General features: G+C 42.4%; 1 protein-coding gene across 1 annotated transcript in view; it reads right to left on the bottom strand.

Annotated features, from left to right (window-relative positions):
- ROR1 (receptor tyrosine kinase like orphan receptor 1) overlaps nt 1–19,133 on the bottom strand; it is a 384,982-nt gene that overhangs the window by 20,363 nt on the left and 345,486 nt on the right. The window contains exons 5-7 of the mRNA XM_037043417.1: nt 18,192–18,319; nt 15,879–16,196; nt 14,022–14,267 (exon numbers count right to left, since the gene is read on the bottom strand). Of these exons, the coding sequence (XP_036899312.1) occupies nt 14,022–14,267; nt 15,879–16,196; nt 18,192–18,319 (692 nt within the window). The remainder of the gene's footprint in view (nt 1–14,021; nt 14,268–15,878; nt 16,197–18,191; nt 18,320–19,133) is intronic.

Raw genomic sequence — 19,133 nt, forward strand, 5'->3', positions numbered from 1 at the left:
ATTAACCATGCATCCATTCACTCATCCTTTCACTTGTTCAGTAGGTCAATCAGCAAAAATGACTCCTGCTGAGGACTCTTCTAGGGCCTGGGAATATAAAATTTTATTTGACGTGCCTTTTGCCCTTTAGGTGTACATGGTCTAGTAAGAAAAACAGAAAAAAGATGATTACCCTATATTGTTGAAAATGCTATCAGGGAAGTATGAATACAAAGGTAAAAACACCCCCAAAGTCCCTTTCAATAGTGAGCTTCCCTAGCACATGTAAACGGGGAAACACTACATACAGCTTCTGCTTGCACATACCTTCTTGGGGAACCTATGTTTAATGAGCTACAGTGGTAATTAATCACATTGCCTTCTTCCCATATAAGTGGGTTGAAGACAAAAAGTGAGGAGGGGGCAGCCAAATCTGGGTGATGGAACTGTGCCCTGAGGGTTAACCCTCAGAGAGGAGTTTGGGGTGGTATAAAGTCTGCTTATGGAGTATAATACATTTTAATACTTATGGGGCATTTTCTGCTCTCATGAAATCATGTTAGCTGTTGTTACTAATGGGGCCAGGTACTATTCTAAGCAGTTTTCATTAACTCATTTATTTTATCCTCACCATCAAACCCACAAGGAAGGTGCCCTCCTTATCTCCATTTTTACAGGTGAGTGGTTGGATGGTTTGCCCAAGGACATGCAGCTAGTAATTCCAAAGCTGGGGCTCCTCCCTGTTGGTCTTGCTTCGTAGGTCCTGCTCTAGCTCCTACACCACACTGCCAGTAACTGGAGAATGGCTGCTGTTTTACAGGCATTCTCTTACGGTAGGATTCCTGTTGCTCCATATGGAAGGACAGGAAGGGCTGGAATGTGGCAGCACCACTGAAGCTCTGCCAGATGTGCTACTTTTGAACTCCCCCCTTTACATACTGTGGCAGGTAAACGTACAACCCAGGCATCTGGGGGGGGGGGCCCGTTCTAGTCACTCTAGCCATCAGGAACTGGGTCACAGGCCCTTCAGTAACAACTGTGTCTGCATGTCTGTAGGTGGGTAGATAGAAATCACACGGAAGAGCGTCTACTACAGAGCCTGCCAGCTGGACGTACAGGTAGGTCTCTATCACCTACTCAACCATCCATCCACGTTAGAAACAACGGAGCAGAATAAAAGAAGTGCCCATTTTAGAGTCAGAATCTCTGAAGACTGCCTTTGTCATTATGTATGTAACCCTCTGCAAGCACTTAGCCTCTCCAAGCAAATTCATCTGTGAAATGGGAATGTTAATACCTATTTCATAAAATTGCTATAGACAATAAATGAAGTAACATGGAAAATGTCTATTTTAGTACCTGTTACAAGTCAGTCACTCAACGTTTACCCCTTACCCTTAGAGGGGGAAAGGATTCAGGGATAAAAGCTTTGGGCTGGGAATTCTAAACACCTTTAAGCAAGAAACAACCTCTCTTACCTCCATCTCCTCTTTCATTCAATCTCATTTTGTTCACATGAGAGATAATGCTCATGAAAGAACCTTAGAAAAAAAACCAAAGACTGCTACACAGTTGTTGGATGCTATGATTATTATTATTAAGATTTAAAAAAACGCTTTCATATTTCTCAGTACTGTAAGGGGAGAAGTCCCTCTTGCTGTTCTTGGATTTTCAGTGAAATCATTATGAGGGTAACGATTACAAAAGGAATGAGGCTGATTTAGGACGGATGTAACTCTAGTCATTTTTCTGGCCCAGATTTTTAGCAACAAGAGAAAGCAGGGCTCTCACCTGTCTGGCAAACAAAAGAGCCTATTCTGTACATTCCGTATCAGATTATTCACAGAACGCCTTTGATTGTAAATGAGAGGTCTGGGACAAATCCCCCTGTAGGTCTGCAGGAGAACAAACTTCAAGAAGCTAAATCCTTTAAACATAGTCAAATTTGGCTCCTTCAGATTACACTGAGGATATGCAAATGAGCCCAAGATCGTCTTGCCAAGTGAAATAATCAAGCAGAACAATATGTGGTCACGTTGGAAGGGACAGAAAGCCAGTCCAGGCGTATTGTAAGCCTGCCACACCACTGGCTCACTTTCCCACAGAGCTCTCCACGTTTGGCCAGAAGGGGAGTGGATGTCTGGCTCAAAAAACTTTATATGAAAACATTCCTTGGAACAACTAATGTTACTCATGGAAAATTAGAAAGCTAATATTTGCCCGACCTCTTTGAAACGTCCTAGCATTTTTATTCATCGTTTTAATCCAATGCTTGGTGTTATCTTGATTTTACACATAGAGAAATTCAGTCTGAGGAAGAAGGAATAATTTGACAAAGCTAGAAAGAGTTGGAATGCAAGCCTGTCTGCCTTTAATACCTCCACGCTTCATAAATTATATTACTAATGCAAGTTAGAATACTATGTGGAATTGTTTTTCATCGTCTCCTTAAGGGTCTGAGGTTCCGTCTCAACAGGGGCTAATATCCAGCAGCCATTATACTATTAAAAAGAATCACACGAGAACAATGGGCATTATTCTGCCTGCGCACTTTAAGGGAGACATGGACACCTCCAATGTGTGGCAAAGAAAATTAGCAGGGTGCAGATTTTTAAGACTTCCAAATAGCTGTTTAAAAGTTAAATGCACATATTTGTTACATCAAGTTAAATGCTTGGGATTTTGAAACCAATGATTTAGTCTGGATCACATGATTGATTTCCTTTTGAAAAACAATTTGGTATCTCAGTTCACATCTCACATTCCTGTTTTATTTTTACAATGATATTCAATACTCTGATTAGTAATTAAATGTAATAGAGGAAACACTCCTTTCTCATCTTGGGCTTAAAGCAAGATACACATGCTTTCTCATTCAAGAGGTACTTTTATAAAATGCAACATCATTGGGGATGTTGCTTTTGAGTTTAAACAACAAAATGCTCAGATCTGCAATATAGCAAAGGTGGGAAGAAACCTTACAGAAACTTAGACTTCAAAGAAAACTAAATAAGTTAAATTATGATCTTGTCTGAAAAACACTTGAGAACCATAGAAGACGAATAGGAATTGCTGCCATCTGTTCCCGGTAGTAACTACACAATCAGTGGGTCTCTAGCAGACGGGTCTGTACTAGTGACACTTGAACATATGCCTGGAAGCCGAAGGAGAAGCCGTGGCAACGAGGCCTTCAGTGGGCATGCGGGGCCCAGCCATTCGTTCTCTCGACTCAGTGGTGGAAATACTAAGGAGGTGGTCTAGTGCCTTGTGCATTCTCAAGTGAATTCTTAAACTAAGAGTTCCAATAGGCCATATATAGTGATTCAAATTTTTCTCTTCAGAAAATGGTTGAACCCCAATAATTAGGAGACTAACTCATCTGTGAATACTTGAGAAATCAGTAACTGGAATCCACAGGCAGTTCTATACATTCTCAGGGGCTCTCAGTTTTCTCCTCTATAAAAGGAAAGAGTTGGGCTAATCTTCTCTTTTTAATTTAAAAACTTTGAACTATGGGCCCTGGCCGGGCAGCTCATTGGTTAATGCCATCCCCATACGCCGGAGTTGCAGGTTTGCTTCTCAGTCACGGAATATACAAGAATCAACCAATGAACGCTTAAATAAGTGGAACAACAAATCGATTCTCTCTCTAAAATCAATTAATAAAAATTTAAAAAGCCTTTCAATTATGATAAAAGCACATAAAGAACTTACCATCTTAACTTTTTTTAGTCATGCAACAAGTAGTATTAAGTGTATTTGCATTGCTGTGCAACACATCTCCACAGCCTTTCATCTTGCAGAGCTGAATTCCTACACTCACTCAACTTGTCCCCACCTCCCCCTTGCCCCAGCCCCTGGCAGCCATTATCCTACTTTCTGTTTCTATAAATGTGACTACTTTAGATACCTTCTATAAGTGAAATTGCACAGTATTTGTTTATAATCAGCTTATTTCACTCAGTATGTTCTCAAGGTTTATCCATGTTGTTGCATGTGACAGGATTTCCTTCTTTTTAAGGCTGAATAATACAACCTATTTTCTTTACCTATTATCCATCCACTGATGTCATTTGGCTTGCTTCCACCTCTGAGCTATTGTGAAGAATGCTGTCATGAACATGGTTCTGCAACTCTCTCTTTTGAGATTCTGCTTTCAGCTCTTTTGAATATATACACAGAAGTGATATTGCGAGATCATATGGTAATGTATTTTTAAATTTTTTTGTGGAACAGCCACATTGTTTTCTACAGTGGCTACCCCATTCTGCCTCCCCACAAGCAACATAAAATGGGTCTAATGCCTCTGCATCTTTACTAACACGTGCTATTTTTTCTCTTCCTCCTCCTCCTTTTCCTCTTTCTTCGTCTCCTTTCTTTCTTTTCCTTCCACTCCTTCTTCTTCCACTTTCCTCTCCTTCCCCTTCCTCCTCCTCCTTTTTCTTTTGATAGCGGCCATCCAAACAGATGTGGTTTTGACTGCATTTCTTGAGTGACTAGTGGCATTGAACATGTTTTCATATACTCATTGTCTTTGTATATTTTCTTTGAAGAAATGTCTGTATAAGTTTTTTCCCCACTTTTTAAACTGAGCTCATCTTTAAGTGCCAAAATTCAATAGGTTTTATCAAATGAAATCATTTTAATTTTTTATAGGATTATTTTAGAGTGGTAAAACAACCACATTTAAACTTTAGCAAAACATTTCATCAAGTGATTATCTTTATGGACAAAAAATGGAGGGCTAGATAATATTAGATGAATTTGTAATTCACCATGTGCCTGAACCCTAAGTTTTAATCAGAAAATCACAGCAAATTGTGGAGGGCTATGCTTGAGGAAACCTGTTTGTTCAACATTATCATCAACTACTTGATAATGACATGTTTCAAACTCAAAAATGAGTTTAGCCTGAATCTAGGAAAGATACCTGACTAAAGAAATTTTTTGTAGAGGGTCATACACAACAGGCTAAAACAATGATCTAAAACCACCAGTTAAAATTTTATAAATAAATATTATAGCTTGCAGTTAGGTTAAAGACCTTGCCTAGAGAAGTCCATGATTAAGCAAGTTTGCTAAATGATATTTGATATAACCAAAGAAAAGTGAAACAAATAAGTTTCAGTGAAGACTTGAAGGCTCAATTGGACCCAGCAACATCACAATGAAACTGCTCAAAAAGTTTCTCACATACCGTACTCAGAGCAACAAAATCCCCTCCTCTGGCCATACTAAGTCATGGTCAAAAACATGGTCCTACTCGGCCCTGGCTGGTGTAGCTCAGTGGATTGAGCACGGGCCTGCGAACTAGACGATCGCGGTTCGATTCCCAGTCAGGGCACATGCCCGGGTTGCAGGCCAGTTCCCAGCAGGGGACACACCAGAGGCAACCAAACATTGATATTTCTCTCCCTCTCTCCTTCCCTTCCCCTCTAAAGATAAATAAATAAAATCTTAAACAAAAAAACCAAAAAACAAACATGGTTCTACTCTACCTGTACTGGTAAAAACACTCCAACAGATGTCTTCTACTCTGTTATGTTTTTAAGAAGGTCTTTGAAAAAGCAAGACACATCCAGAGGAGGAGAAGGATAGGAGGGAAAGTTTGGAGGAGCCACATGCTCTTCAAATCAAAGAAAATCAAATAAAGGATGTGTAGGTGTCTTCAGATTTGGATGAGAAAAGACACCAAAGGTTACAAACCAGATGCATTACATAGACTTGTTCCTTATTAGTGTTTTAAAAAATAGTGACCAACATTTTTTTAATCAGCAGATTTAACATCCAAGTCCTGGGTCCTGGCTTACAGAGGCAGGTTTCGAGCAGTGGGAGCCGCCCCATAACCACGCTGTGGCAGAAGAGCCGTCCCCGTCTCGGGAGGTGCCTGGCAGTGTTCAAGCAGAGGCTGCATGGTTTCTGTGGTTTCTCCCAAGGTTCTCTGATTTTATAAACTGAGTTGCCATTCCTTCTTTACGTCCCTGCAAAACTTTGGACTCTCTGATGAAGCAACTGATTTAAAAATAGCGATATTTTTCCGAGTGTCCTCAGCCCACCAGATCCAGCTTAGCCCTTGTCTGCCCAGCTCTAGGCTGTGGCTGAGCTCAGTGTGTATAACGGTATGAATAGGCCACTGGTCCTCTGGCTTCCAGTTAGGTTCAGCCAAGGGGAGGCACTGGCAGGATAAAAAGAACTGGGCAGGAGCAGGAGACAGTATGGTTGATGTGTTTGTTCCCCTGACTCCCTCCTTGCTGGATTGAAGAGAGTCACCTTCGTCTCTCTACCAAAGGTCATAGGCTGCATAGCCCTCTCCCTTCTGCTTCAACTGTGGGGTAAGGTAACTGATCGTCCCCTTGACTTCCCAGGCTTAGGATGGTAATGCCTCTTCGTCCCGCTTGCCTGGGTTCCGTGCCTTACTGGATTTCCCTATTTTGGCCACCAGTATACATAGTCTCCTCATAAAATTCTCCTTAGTCTGTTTGCTTGTGCCTTTAGCTTCCTGCCAGAAACTTGACTGATACAAAGCCAATGACAACAATCCTTGTGGTGTTATATCAGAATTCTGTCACCATAAAACATAACATACAAAATCCCAAAATGGTCAATGGGAAATGAGTAGAAATACAGGCTTTAAAGAAATACAGGCGTTAACTATATTTGCAAATACTGTGAGATTGAAGCAGCCCAGAAAAGAGCAAAGTTGAGTAACTTTTGTATTCTTGTCCTCAATTATTTTTTGGTTCTTTGAGGCTTTATATAGTAATGTTTTCACTCCGTCCATATTTATAAACAAAACACTTATTTTATTGTCTTCAAGCATAAAATATACTTGGTTTGAAATCAAGTGGTTGGAACACTTTTGACTTTTATTTGAACCATGTTCTTGATTCCAACTTTCCTTGAAGAAGCTATCAATCAATGGATCAGTTGTTTCTGTAATTAGCACACAGTACCCAATATTTTGGTGCTGTTTTGAGGACCAATGCTCAATCAAAGTGGACTCTGTTCTTGCACAGCCCCAGTAGATTAGACAACATGTTGACTTCAGAGCTATTTTTTTCTAATAGATTTAGGATTTCTATCTAATGTTGAAGAACTGCACACATGTGTATGAAAAAACCTAGACTAAATTAAAACTGTAGACTAAATAGTAACTTAAATTAATCCTAGTATATTATGAGAGAGGAGGGGAAATGTTGGTGCCATAATTTCTCTCTTCATGGCCATGTTGGACTTAAATCTGCTGAAATATATTTCTGCGTCACAACTGAAGCTTCAAGAACAGTTTGCTTAATTGATTGTCTAGTGATATTCAGAAGGAGAAGAAGCAGAAGGAAAAGGAAAAGGAGAATCACTCTGTCACCAAAGGGTTAAGAAGGTTAAGATGACAAGGAGTACTTCCTGTTGACCTGGTGGTTGACCCAAAGAGCTGAGAGCTTCCAAAGGCTTACTCCTGGGTGGGCTGACACACTGGGTAGAGACCCAGTATATACTGAGACAGTGGGAAAAACTTTTGAGAGAAAATTATTTTTATGGTTAAAAATGTGTAGAAAACTTGACTCAATTATACGTTTTGGGCAACTATTGTTCTTTCCTTTGGTGAAAATATATAAAGACTGGAGACCAAAGCACATCTTGAAAATCTCTGCAGTATAAAAATAACTCTTCCGGGAGGCTTCAAACTCCACAGAGCTGTGCTCTATTCCTTCCTCCTTCCCCCTCCCCACCACCCAATTCACTGTAATGTTCAATTTTGGTTTGAAGAAATGGCTGAAAGACAAATTGCCTTACAACAGGTCTTCTATGAAATATGGGAGAAGGCTGCTGACAGAGCGAGTTAAAAACTGCAGTGTTCGCAATCTGGAAAACATCTGCCTTGCCCCGGACTGTAAACCACCACGTTGTAGAAAATGGTTTGTGACAAAGCAGAACCCAGGGCGGGTGTTTGTAAGGTTATGGGACAAGTCAGGGCTATTCAGGCACAGAACTGGGCAACGTGCCCTTTGGCAAACTGCTGCAAGGCAAGAACTTAAAAGGCAATACAAAAGCAACAAACCAGGTATGAAAACTCCAAATGGAGCCAAAGGTTCACTACTTTTCTTATCAATGGGTATTCTTCAGTGAAGCTGGTATAGGAGTAAACACAATTCCCCCGCTTGGAAATTCAGGTTGTCTGGTAGAGGGAGAAACCTTTGCTTAGCGGTGAATCAGACATGCTGGCCTGGCTAGTGGAAGAAATGTGGCCTCAGAACTTGATCTACAGTAAAATAAAGGGCCAAGGTTTGAAAATTAGAACATCAATCCAGTAGAGGTTCTGCCTCCCCATATAAGAAAGAAACAAATAAGGGATCTGTGGTATAGAGAGAAGGAATGTAAGTCACATGGTAGACTCCAGCCAAAATACAATCGCCAGATCGGTGCAAAAGGAGTTCTCAGGGAAAAGGACAGTCCCGTCCACAGAGCTGCGCAGAAAAGCAATGATAAGGGTTACAGTGAAACCGTGAACCTGGGAGGTGTGTCTAGGTGCCAGTTGGAAAGAACATAGGCAAATGTTTCTTTTTCGACTTAGTTTCCACGCAGCCCACAGTATTTGGCTTGGAAGGTAGCCATGGTGACTAGAGGTGAAAGTGTAGTGAATGAAGGTTTGCAGGCAGGATCTCGGGGAAGATGGCCAACTCTGAGGACTGGGAGCCAGGCTGCCGGGAAGGGAGGAGAGCTGGGACTTAACGGGAACAGGGCAAACACATGGGGCCTGGCTGAGCTGTTGGGGGGCCTGGCCCGTATCAGGGCTGAGACTAAGTGGGGCTCCATGGAGTCATTCAGAGGAGATGGAGAAGGGCGTTCGTTCCTGCACCAGAGGAGCTATGAAGAGGACTAGAGATGGACAGCATCTTAAAGACCTAGAGTTCCTAAAGATCAAAGGAAACTGATAAAGGAATATGTATTACTCTGAATAATGGAGAATTTTTTCTTTAAAAAATTTTGGCATGGTGGACAGAAGACCAGATCAACGGTCCTATGGACCTGGTTTGAATCTTCTTCTTTTTTAAGATGCATTTATTTATTTTTTATTTTTAGAAGAGGGGAAGGGAGGGAGAAAGAGAGGAAGAGAAACATCAATGTGTGGTTGCCTCTCACGCGCCCCCTACTAGGGATCTGGCCTAGAGGGACCTGCTCTGCAACCCAGGCTGAGCCTTGGCTTTAGCAAGAACAACATTGCCTCAACTTCTCCATCAGTAAAATGCAGATGATGCCTTTATCCTATGGTTATTGTGAGGATCAATGAACTCAATATATTTCATTGAGCATCAATTAATTCACAGGCCAGATGCTGGTATAAATAACTTTCAACAAACAGCAGCCATCGTTAACATGCAAAGCACATAACAGCAGCACACAGAAATGTTGGGAATTATATGACAGTACTTAATGTGATTCACACTTCTTTCATCTGATTCTTCCACTAGATTGTCAGCTACATGAAAATACGGTCTGATCTAACATGTTCACAGAGTCTGATGCACAGTAGAAGCCCAACGCATATTCGTTTCAGTGAGTGACTGAATAAGTCATTAACCAATCTCATTGTCGGATGCCTGGGATAGGAAAGAAAAGACAGGAAGGCTGAGAGGTCAGGTCCTGCCCCAACTATCCTGTTCTTTCACTTTCACCAAGCACTGCCCAGGCACATGCACACAGTCCTGGCCAAGCCAACGCCCAGAATCCACTGCAGACAGATTTGGTTGTATTTAACTTTATGTTCCGTCTTAGAGGGAAATTTCACAGAAAAAACAATCTGTGGCAGACTGTTCTCAAGTGCCTTGATTCTAGAAAGTACAACCAATGCTCTCATCCTGCACTTAATTAAGCCTATACTTGTGTCAGCCTGACTAACTTGAAACAAAAACAAAAGTTATCAGTAGGAAAAGGAGAAACCTCACGGAGATTTTGAAGTCTCCTAACGTTGACTTCGGTAGAAATGTTCTCATGAGACTCCATCCCACTTGGGAGGGAGGTAGAAAAGGACTCATTTCAAATCTGCCCCACAAGCTTACAACTCATGGTAAGATGAGAAGTTATTCTCAGTATCTGTCTGTCGGTCTATCTACACATACACACTCACATACACACATGATCATAGAGTTTACAAGACTGGCTGGCTGTAGGTTTGAATCCTGGACCTATTTCTTATCAACCATGTGGCCTTGGACAAGTTACTTAACTTCTCTAAGTCCCAGTTTTCTTTTCTTGGGTAGAATAAAACCCAATTCATAGGGTTATAGAACTATTATACATAAGATAATACACAAAAAGAACTCTTAGCATTGTCTTTGGCTCACCGTGAGCTTTAATAAATGTAACTGCTATTTAATATTATTTAATAACATTAAATTGGCCTCTACCTAACAGATGCTGACCTCACCCAGATGTGAAGATCAAAATATCTCCGGACACTGCCAAACGCTCCTGGGAGGCAAACCTCCCATTTGAGAATCCCAGGTTAGGGTGGGGGAAAAAAAAGCAGTGAGTGGCCCTAGAGACAGGTGACCTAGTTTCTATGAATTAATTTGTGATCTTGGTTAAGTCCGACTGTTTCCCCAGACCTTGGTATTCTCACATAGTAAAACAGGGCAGGAAATCCCTACTTTATCTTCCATGAGTTTTGTAAGGATAAAATGAGAAAAAAATCAAATGTGCCAAAGAAGCATTATAAAGCAGGGCTGTGCTATTCTTATTTTGTCAGAGGCTGGCTATGGAGGGATGATGGCAATGAGCCTCGCCTTGAAACAACGGTGGATGCTGACCCCTTCTCTGCTTTGATTCTCGCCCTGGGAGCCCTGGCCTCCCTGTCCCTGTAATGCACGGATCTGTGTCTTGGCCTGAAGAACTCATGAGGAACTGTTTTCTTTCAAAATAAAATTAAAATGTTCTATTATAAAAATTATTTTTGTAAGTGGTGAAAACTGCCTTGTCATCTCTAGATCTAACTTTCATCCAAGTTTATCTCTCACATGACTAGAATGAACCGGTCCTCAGAATCTTAACTGTGTCCTCTGCAGACTGATATTCAAAAAGAAATATTCTGAAGGTTTCCAACATCACTGCACTGATTAATACTATCCTAATGTACTGCCTAATACTCTGATAAATTTCTTCATCAGCAAGGGAACATTTTTTCATGTCAAAGTTTATTACGGGAACTGGTGTGCTGGAATCCAGAGGTTGAGCTTATTGTCTTTCTTTTATTTATTTCTGAAAGATCTTTAAATGGGAGATAGAGTGTCTGGGAAAAGCGCTTGAGTTGACTTACAACTTATGTGACTAGATGATGCATCGTTCAAGGTCTAGTCCCACTGGCTGTGTGATTTAGATGAGTCCTTTAGCCCTTCAGAACCTCAGGGGCCTATGGTACTGACACTTGCCACACAGCACGGTTAGGAGTTTTAAGTGGAGAGGAATACATAAAGCAAGGAGCATCATTCATGTGCAAGGTAGGTGTTTTGTAGATGTAGGAGATCTCTCTCTGTCCATGATCGAGGACCATTCAAGGATTTCATTGATCTCTCAGACCTTGTGTTTGGTCTGACAGCTTCGGAAAGGCCATTGAAATGAAAACCAAGATTTCTTAGGTATAATTTAGAGTCTTGACTTAAATTAATTGTAATGAAACGTGAACTGGATTGTCAGCAAATCTTCTAGGTTATAAGTAAGTCACCACAATACTTCTGATGGGTATTGGCTGGAAATTAAGGGTCAGAAGTCACCTAAAGGACAACTGCATTTACCCAGAGTGGAGCGAACAACGTGCCTCTCCCTTAAAATAATTCATTTGGTTTCCTTAAGGACACACAGTAGTATCCTGAGACAGCACAGTAAAGTGGCAGGAAGGGGAGCTTGGAGTCACACAGACCTGCCATCAACCAGCTGGGTGACTGTGGGGCTCTCTGAGCTCCAGTTTCTTCATTAGCAAGGGTTACTAAGATCTACCACAGTGCGAGGGTGAGTATAAATGACACCTGCAAAAATCCTGAGCACTGTGCCTGGCACACGGACAGTGCGTTGTAAGGATGCTTTTACCCTTGGCTCTCATACAGATCTCCGTCCCTTACCTATTTTAGGGGAAGGGATTTACTCAGCAACTAAATAAATCATGATAAGTCTACAACTTATTTTTATTCCTTTCCTATTAACGTTGAATATAGCATGCAGGGAAAGTCATAAATTATTAAGTGCAAACTATCTAAAAAAGAAAGGATCATTTGCTTTGAAGTTTCCAGTGGTGGTTCTGATAGAGTTAACTTCATCATTTGTTCTTTGTGCTGCAGGGCATTCTGAGGGCATTTTAAAGCCCAGCAACACAAAGGGGGTCTGGTCACCTCTTCCTCACACTTGGCATGTCTATCCATCCACAAAACCGTTTTGCAGAATATGGTAACAAGTAACACATAAGAATGAAAGTGTAGAATAATAGTTTTCCAAATTTTCTTCACTAAGAGTTCTTTTTAGTATATTTATTTCTTTTTCTTACGGACCCCTTCAGTATGGTTTAGCTTTGTCTTCTTGTCCCATAATGCTTGTGCTGACTGCATCGTGTCTATACTGTGAGTGACACTTTATTCCTCTTTCAAACCTCCTACTCCATCGTGGGCTCTCATACAGACTATATACTACTTACAATAGATTCCTTTTTATATACTGACCATATAATAATTATAATAGATACTACTGAGGAAACATTTACTGTCTTCCTGATATCATAGGGTTGTTCGGGTAACAACTCCTTCAGGCTCACAGTGAACTCCAGGCGCACATCACTTTCTCCATTTACCACTGCGGCTGTCCCAGCAGTGACATCCTGGCTGCCCCACTCTGCTTGGGAAACCCCATGGGAACGAGGATCAGGAAGAGGAGTCAGTGCCGAAAAAGTATCAAACTCCAGGTTTCATCAACATTTTCATTCTCCTTGTCCTACTCTCCCAACATTTTCTAGAAAAATGAACAAACTGATTCAGGAATTTCCCTTTCTTTTTCTACTTCTACAGTAAAAGAATGAGACTTAGGGACACAGTTGATCCACAGATTGCCCAGAATAACTAAGTAATGACTACAGATTGTGCCTGCCTCGTGGGGGTTCTCGAGGACACAGCCAACAGCTGTCTTTCCACTTCCACTCTGCCTGTTGTGCTACAAAGGGGCACTTGGACAGGGGCCATTGTGGGTGACGTCTTCTCCCACTGGGCTGGCCAGAAAGTCCGTTACGTTGTTAGTGGTGGCTTTAGTCGTGCTCAGTTGTCTTTAACTTCATTTGAAATTATTTTGTTAGGTTGTATTTTGACAGCTGTCATATCAGCCTTGCATTAAAAAAATCAAAATTGGTAAATTTTTATGCAGCCATTTTAATATTGAAGATGGAATAAATAGACCACATTTTCAGCATATTATGCTTTATTATTTCAAGAAAGGTAAAAAAAGGAACTGAAACACAAATAAAGATTTGTGCAGCGTATGGAGAAGGAGCTACGACTGATTGAACACGTCAAAAGTGGTTTGTGAAATTTCTTGATACTATTAACATTTGGCCAAATAATTCTCTGCTGTGGGGGCTGTCTTACACACTGGAAGATGTGTAGCAGTACCCCTGGCTTCTACTGACTAGAAGCCTAGAGTGGGAGATAGCTGACATGCTCAGAATATCCAAATCAATAAAGCTATAAGTGAAAATGAAAAATGTGTCTTTTATTTTATAGAAAAAACATAACAGCCTTTTTGGCCAGCCCAGCATATGAATGACTGTGATAAGCTGCTTCGCTTGTGCCTCTGGAGAGACGGTGCTTGTTATACCCATGAACACAATGGCTGCTACTCCTTGAGAGCAGGTTTTGGTACACTAACAGGTGTCGTATGGAGAGACCACAAGGTTTATCTACCCGAGAAACATATCTTGAGAGCAAACAAACACCGCGCATCTCCTTGACCCCTTATCAGATTCTCCCAAGGAGAGGGGCAGTGGACCACAACAAAGGCGATGACTTGCTACTTACCACACGCTGGGATGTCACACAGTTCCGATTTAAAGTTTTCATCCAAGGTGAAGCACCAGGGCGCTTCCTTCTGGTTCCCTGGGTTGCGGCAGTAGGAGTGCCCCCCGTTCAGCTCCGGGAAGCGGAGGGCGGTAAAGGTGTGCGTGTGGGGGTACTGGGAGTTCCACGGCTGGCACTGGCGTCCTGATTTGGTCACACTGACAGTCCCTCGGTAGTCCACACCTGTGCTGTTGTAGCACTTGTGATCTGAAAAACACAAAAGAAAAGCCCAAACCGTGAGAAAGAAACAGAGATGCTGCCACTCCCAGCCAATGGTTTCTGGATGGAGGTCAAGCAATTAACTTCCTGGCCGAGGCTTCCCTGCTGGTCAGGGGCCATGCGGGCCGTCCCCCTGCCTGCCGGGCTGGGACACAGGGCCTGCCTTGCAGTTACATTCCTGGGAGGATTTAAAGCTTATGCTTTGGGAATAAAACCAGTACTCCACAACTATTTTTAATATTGGACTTAGGAAAAATCAGAACTGGGGCATATGAATTAATTTCCTAGTGAATGGTTCCAGGAAGGTTCCAGCTACACTGTTCTCTCCACTTCTGCTTGATGGCTGTAGGTCCAAGCCATGTGATAGAGAATCTAACTCGCAGAGAACATTTGTCCGGGGCAGTGCACAGTGGGCTTCTACCAGGAGTTCAGGCCGTCTCGTGCTGATGGACTGGACACCCTTGAGAAGCAGGTCTGACTAAGCGCTCCTCCCAGGTGCCCATGGGGCTGTCATATGAAAGCACTGACAAGATCTACTGGGTTGAAATAAACAGAAACTCAGAGAGGTAATGATGAGATGGTCATAATAAGAGTAATTCGATGCTATTGCTATTGCTATTATTAGGTGCTAAATATAGTTCTAAGCATTTTAGATGCATGAAGTTATTTAACTAACCAGAGGGAATGAAAAAAAATTACCAGTGAGTTTAATTCTAGATGAACAGGAAATGTAGAGAGGGGCAGTCTTTTGCCTGATAATGGTAAGAAGACAGAGGATGGAGACAAGCCCCGTAAATACATCCTTAAAATTGTGGTACTAGACACACCCCGTAAAATTTACCATTAATAGAAATTTTCTATTTCTATTTTAAAACATTCAAAACGTTGTGCAAGCTCCACACTGTCTCATTCCAGAACACTTAAATCATTCCCAAAGGAAACCCTGTACTCACTGAGCAGTCACCCCCAGCCCCCCAACCCCCTCCCCCAGCCCCTGGCAACCACTAATCTGGTTTTTGTCTCCATAGATTCGTCTGTCCTGGATAATTCATATAAATGGAATCATAGGCTGGTGCCTGGCTTTTTTCACAATCATAATGTTTTCAAGGTTCAGTCATGTTAAAGAAGATTTTGTCCCTTTTTATGGTAGAACAATAATTCATCACATCCTTTTCATGGACACATAGTACCTGCTCATTTTTACGGATGAATAATATTTCATTATGTGGATATACCACAATTTGCTTGTCCATTTACCCACCAACGAACATCTGGGTGGTTTCCACCTCCCAGCTACTGTGAATAAAGCTGTCGGCATACAAGTTTTTGTTTGAACACCTATTTTTCATTATTTTGGGTATCTACCCAGGATTGCTGGGCCATATGGTTATTCTATTTTTAAATCATCAAGGAACCAGCAACCATATTTTCAAATGATCTCCAGGAAGCTTCTTAAAGGTAGCCTGCACATGGTATGTATTTAGCCCACTGGAAGGTAATCTGACTGTCACCAGAAACCGTGGATCAAAGTCCAGTGTCACTGTGCCAGGGGGCTGCTGGTGCCCTGGGCGGAAGGGAGGGTCAGGGGCTGCCACCTACTTTTATTGATAGGATCGGCCATGGGAATTCCAATCCGGATACAGTTTGCTGCTTCGGGGCTCTCTGGCTGGGGGAGATCTTCACAGTTTGGCAGCTTCAGCCTCATCAGGATCATGGGGTTTGATCTTGCAAAAATGTACTCTGTTTGACACAGGACATTTTCCAGGATTTCACATTCATCGCGACACAAGTCCCGGGGCTTTGGGACGGAGGAGGTCTCGTCACAGTAAGGAAAGGCGTAGTGGCACAGGGAAGGGATGGCGAACTGAGAACACTTATCGGACAAGTGACTGGAGGTGCCAATCATGGTGAAGGCAGCTGGAAAACAAACACGAGCGTTAACGCCCGGGGGCCCGGGCTTATCTTTGGTTGTCTAGTTACCAAACATGAGATGTGAACACGCAGGGCAGGAATCTGCTGTGCTCACACAGACAGGGCCCAGAGAAGGAGATTCGTGTCAGAGGTCTAAGCAGCTTACTTTCACCGGCTGGGAAAAAACCTTTTCGACTCCAGAGCTTAAAAAAAACAGGATTAAGTTACATATGTACCATTTCCTAATAAAAAGAATTAATTGGGTTAAAGTACAATATATTTTTCATTTTTACTACAAAGCAACAGAACTTCGTGTTTCATCCGGTACCGTTTTATTGGTTTTGTGAGGCTCCTCACACATTTGACAGCTGCAGGGCAGGACTTGCCTGATGCGCTGGCGGAGCCCCAGCGCCGGATCAGCGCTGGGCTGTGCCTCTGAGTTGGCGGAGGATTTTGGGTAGCTGGTTTACTTTCTCTGTGGCTTGAATACTTTCTACTCCGTCTTCTGAACAGGAGTCAACTCACTTAGGAGTTCTCAAAGAGCACAGCTCAGTTGCTCCAGTGAGTATGAAAGAATGTTAGGGGTCGCCTAGCCTAACCTCTCACCTGGGATGGTCTCCGAGTGCAAGGCGAGGTCCAGCCTCCCTTTGCATGCCTCCCCGGAGAAAGAGCTTACTCAGGGGCAGCCTGCGAGGTTGTTGGTACACGGCTTCCCAAAGAATGTTCCTGAGAACGATCATTCTGGACCATGTTGGAGAAGCTAGGGTTCCACGGCCAAAGAAGTTTGGGAAATGCTGGGTTAAACAAAGTTAGGTGGATTTTTTTTAACGGTAACACTTTCCCGTACACTGATGTCCACTGAAAATGCTCGAGGATTATTATAAATGCTTATTACAGAACTCCCATTTAGTTTTGTGAATACTTAGTAAAAATATATTCATCCTTCTCCCATTAGGTGGAAATGTGCCTTCAGCAGCCCTCCTCCCACCCCCCATCAGTCCTCACAGAGTTTTTCGCCTCGAAAGCCTGAGGGCATCAGCAAGTGGCAACCCCTTCTTCCTATTGTTGCTTCTCCAGGTTAAATAGTTTCCTCTGTCACCTCTTTGTTCTTTCAAATTCCTTGAAGGACACAGTGTCTAGACGTTTTGTTGTTCTGTGTGCCTGCCTCGGGTTGTTCTCGCCTCTCAAGCCCCAGCGCTGCCGGATCGACCACGAGGCACCCAGTTACATTCGAGTTTCAGAGAAACACCTGGAACACACTTCTAAAAAATTATCTGTTGTTTATCAAAAATGCAAATGTAACCGGATGGCCTGTATTTTTATTCACTAAAGCCAACAACCTTATTAGAATCTCACAAAGGCCATTTGAATGGCTTGGGCACAGAGGCATAACAACGGCACTAAGGGGGGAGATACAAGGCGCCCCGGCCACCAGGACTAGGTGTGTGAAGTCGTGCGAGGTAGCCTACACTACAGCCTATACGACCTAACTCGTGGGTGCTAACACGTGCTTCACTATTAGATTTCCTTTAAGGATACTCCCAATTCAGAAAAACAAAGAGCGAAATACAGCAAGCCAGAGCAGGAAGAGATTTCCCTAGAGTCATGGCAATTCTAAACTCATCCCCTTTCTTTCTACATGGTGTTGCTTCCAAACAGTAAGCTCTGTGAGGGCAGAGACCACCAGGCTTACTCACCCGCTGCACCATCACGTGCCCCAGTGCTCAGCCCCATTCTCGGCACACCAAAAACACTCAGTAACACTTACTGAGTGTTTAAACAAATGTGGGGCTTTTCAAAGCTTCCCTTTTCTCTGAGAGCAACCTTCAATAAATTATTTTAATGTAAATTCCAGAGCACAGAGATACTATCTGATGCTCTTTATGGTCCTAACCCCAATGTCAACCCTACTCCTTTGTCAACAGAGGAACTTATTAGTGCCTCTGTTGGTGAGAAGAATAGTTCTTCAAAGTATTAATAGAATTTCACTGGTGAACATACCTGTGATCTGATTTTCTATTTCCCCTTGCATATGCAAAGACTCCATATAGACAGTGCGGTTGCCAATAAATCTTGCGCATGCAATCCCTCTGTATGGCTGACAGAACCCATCTTCTTCGTATTCATCTCTAAAAACAGAGCACAGACATAATTGATGCAGTATAGTATATTCACACATAGACGGTTGGATCTGACAGCAATGCCCTAAATAGTCACTAGGGGGCGGAGTTGGGCACAGTATCCTAAACACTGAGCTAAAGGACCAGGTTTTTCCTCAGTTCCATCCATCACTTAAAACATCTGTTGGTCACACTGGTCAAGTTTCCCTCACCTCCAGAAAACCATTCTGAAGCACAGAATCATCCTTAAATATGGAAGAAAACACTTTTATTTTTGCAGCTGGTGGTGGAAGATGATGTAGTTATAAGAGTAAAGAGGAAATGAATTGGAAATCTGCGCACATGTTCTACAGTTTTGTTTCTTTGTTTGTTTTTTAAACAGATTATTCCTGCTTCATGTGTGTGCTGTACGCAAGATCCACTCCAACTGCTGTGTGGATCAGGTGGCTCCACGGGGTGAGGAGGTAGGGTGCAGCTGACAAGACACTGAGGTTCTGCGGTTCCTCCCCACCTAAGACCACGTTATCTCTACCCAGCCGGGGCAAACTGTGGATTGGAACATTTCAAATGAGTCACTAAATCCAAGGGAATCTAAAAAGGATGTCAACAGAAATCTTACTCTCACAATCCCCTAAAACTTTAAAATAGAGTCTTTAAAAAACTTTTGCTGCCTTGCAATTACACTAATAAGTTTCATTTTTAAAAAGGTGCTGGTTGGGTAAATTTTACACTGTGGACAGGAGACACCAGAAAACGAGGTGATTAGAAATGGCTAGAGATGAAAGGCTAGCGATTAGGATACAAGATGGCAGGTTCAGCTCCA

The sequence above is a fragment of the Sturnira hondurensis genome, unplaced genomic scaffold (genome assembly GCF_014824575.4).
Source record: "Sturnira hondurensis isolate 20B ecotype Veracruz unplaced genomic scaffold, ASM1482457v3 Scaffold0000648, whole genome shotgun sequence".
In the NCBI taxonomy this organism is placed as follows: domain Eukaryota; kingdom Metazoa; phylum Chordata; class Mammalia; order Chiroptera; family Phyllostomidae; genus Sturnira; species Sturnira hondurensis.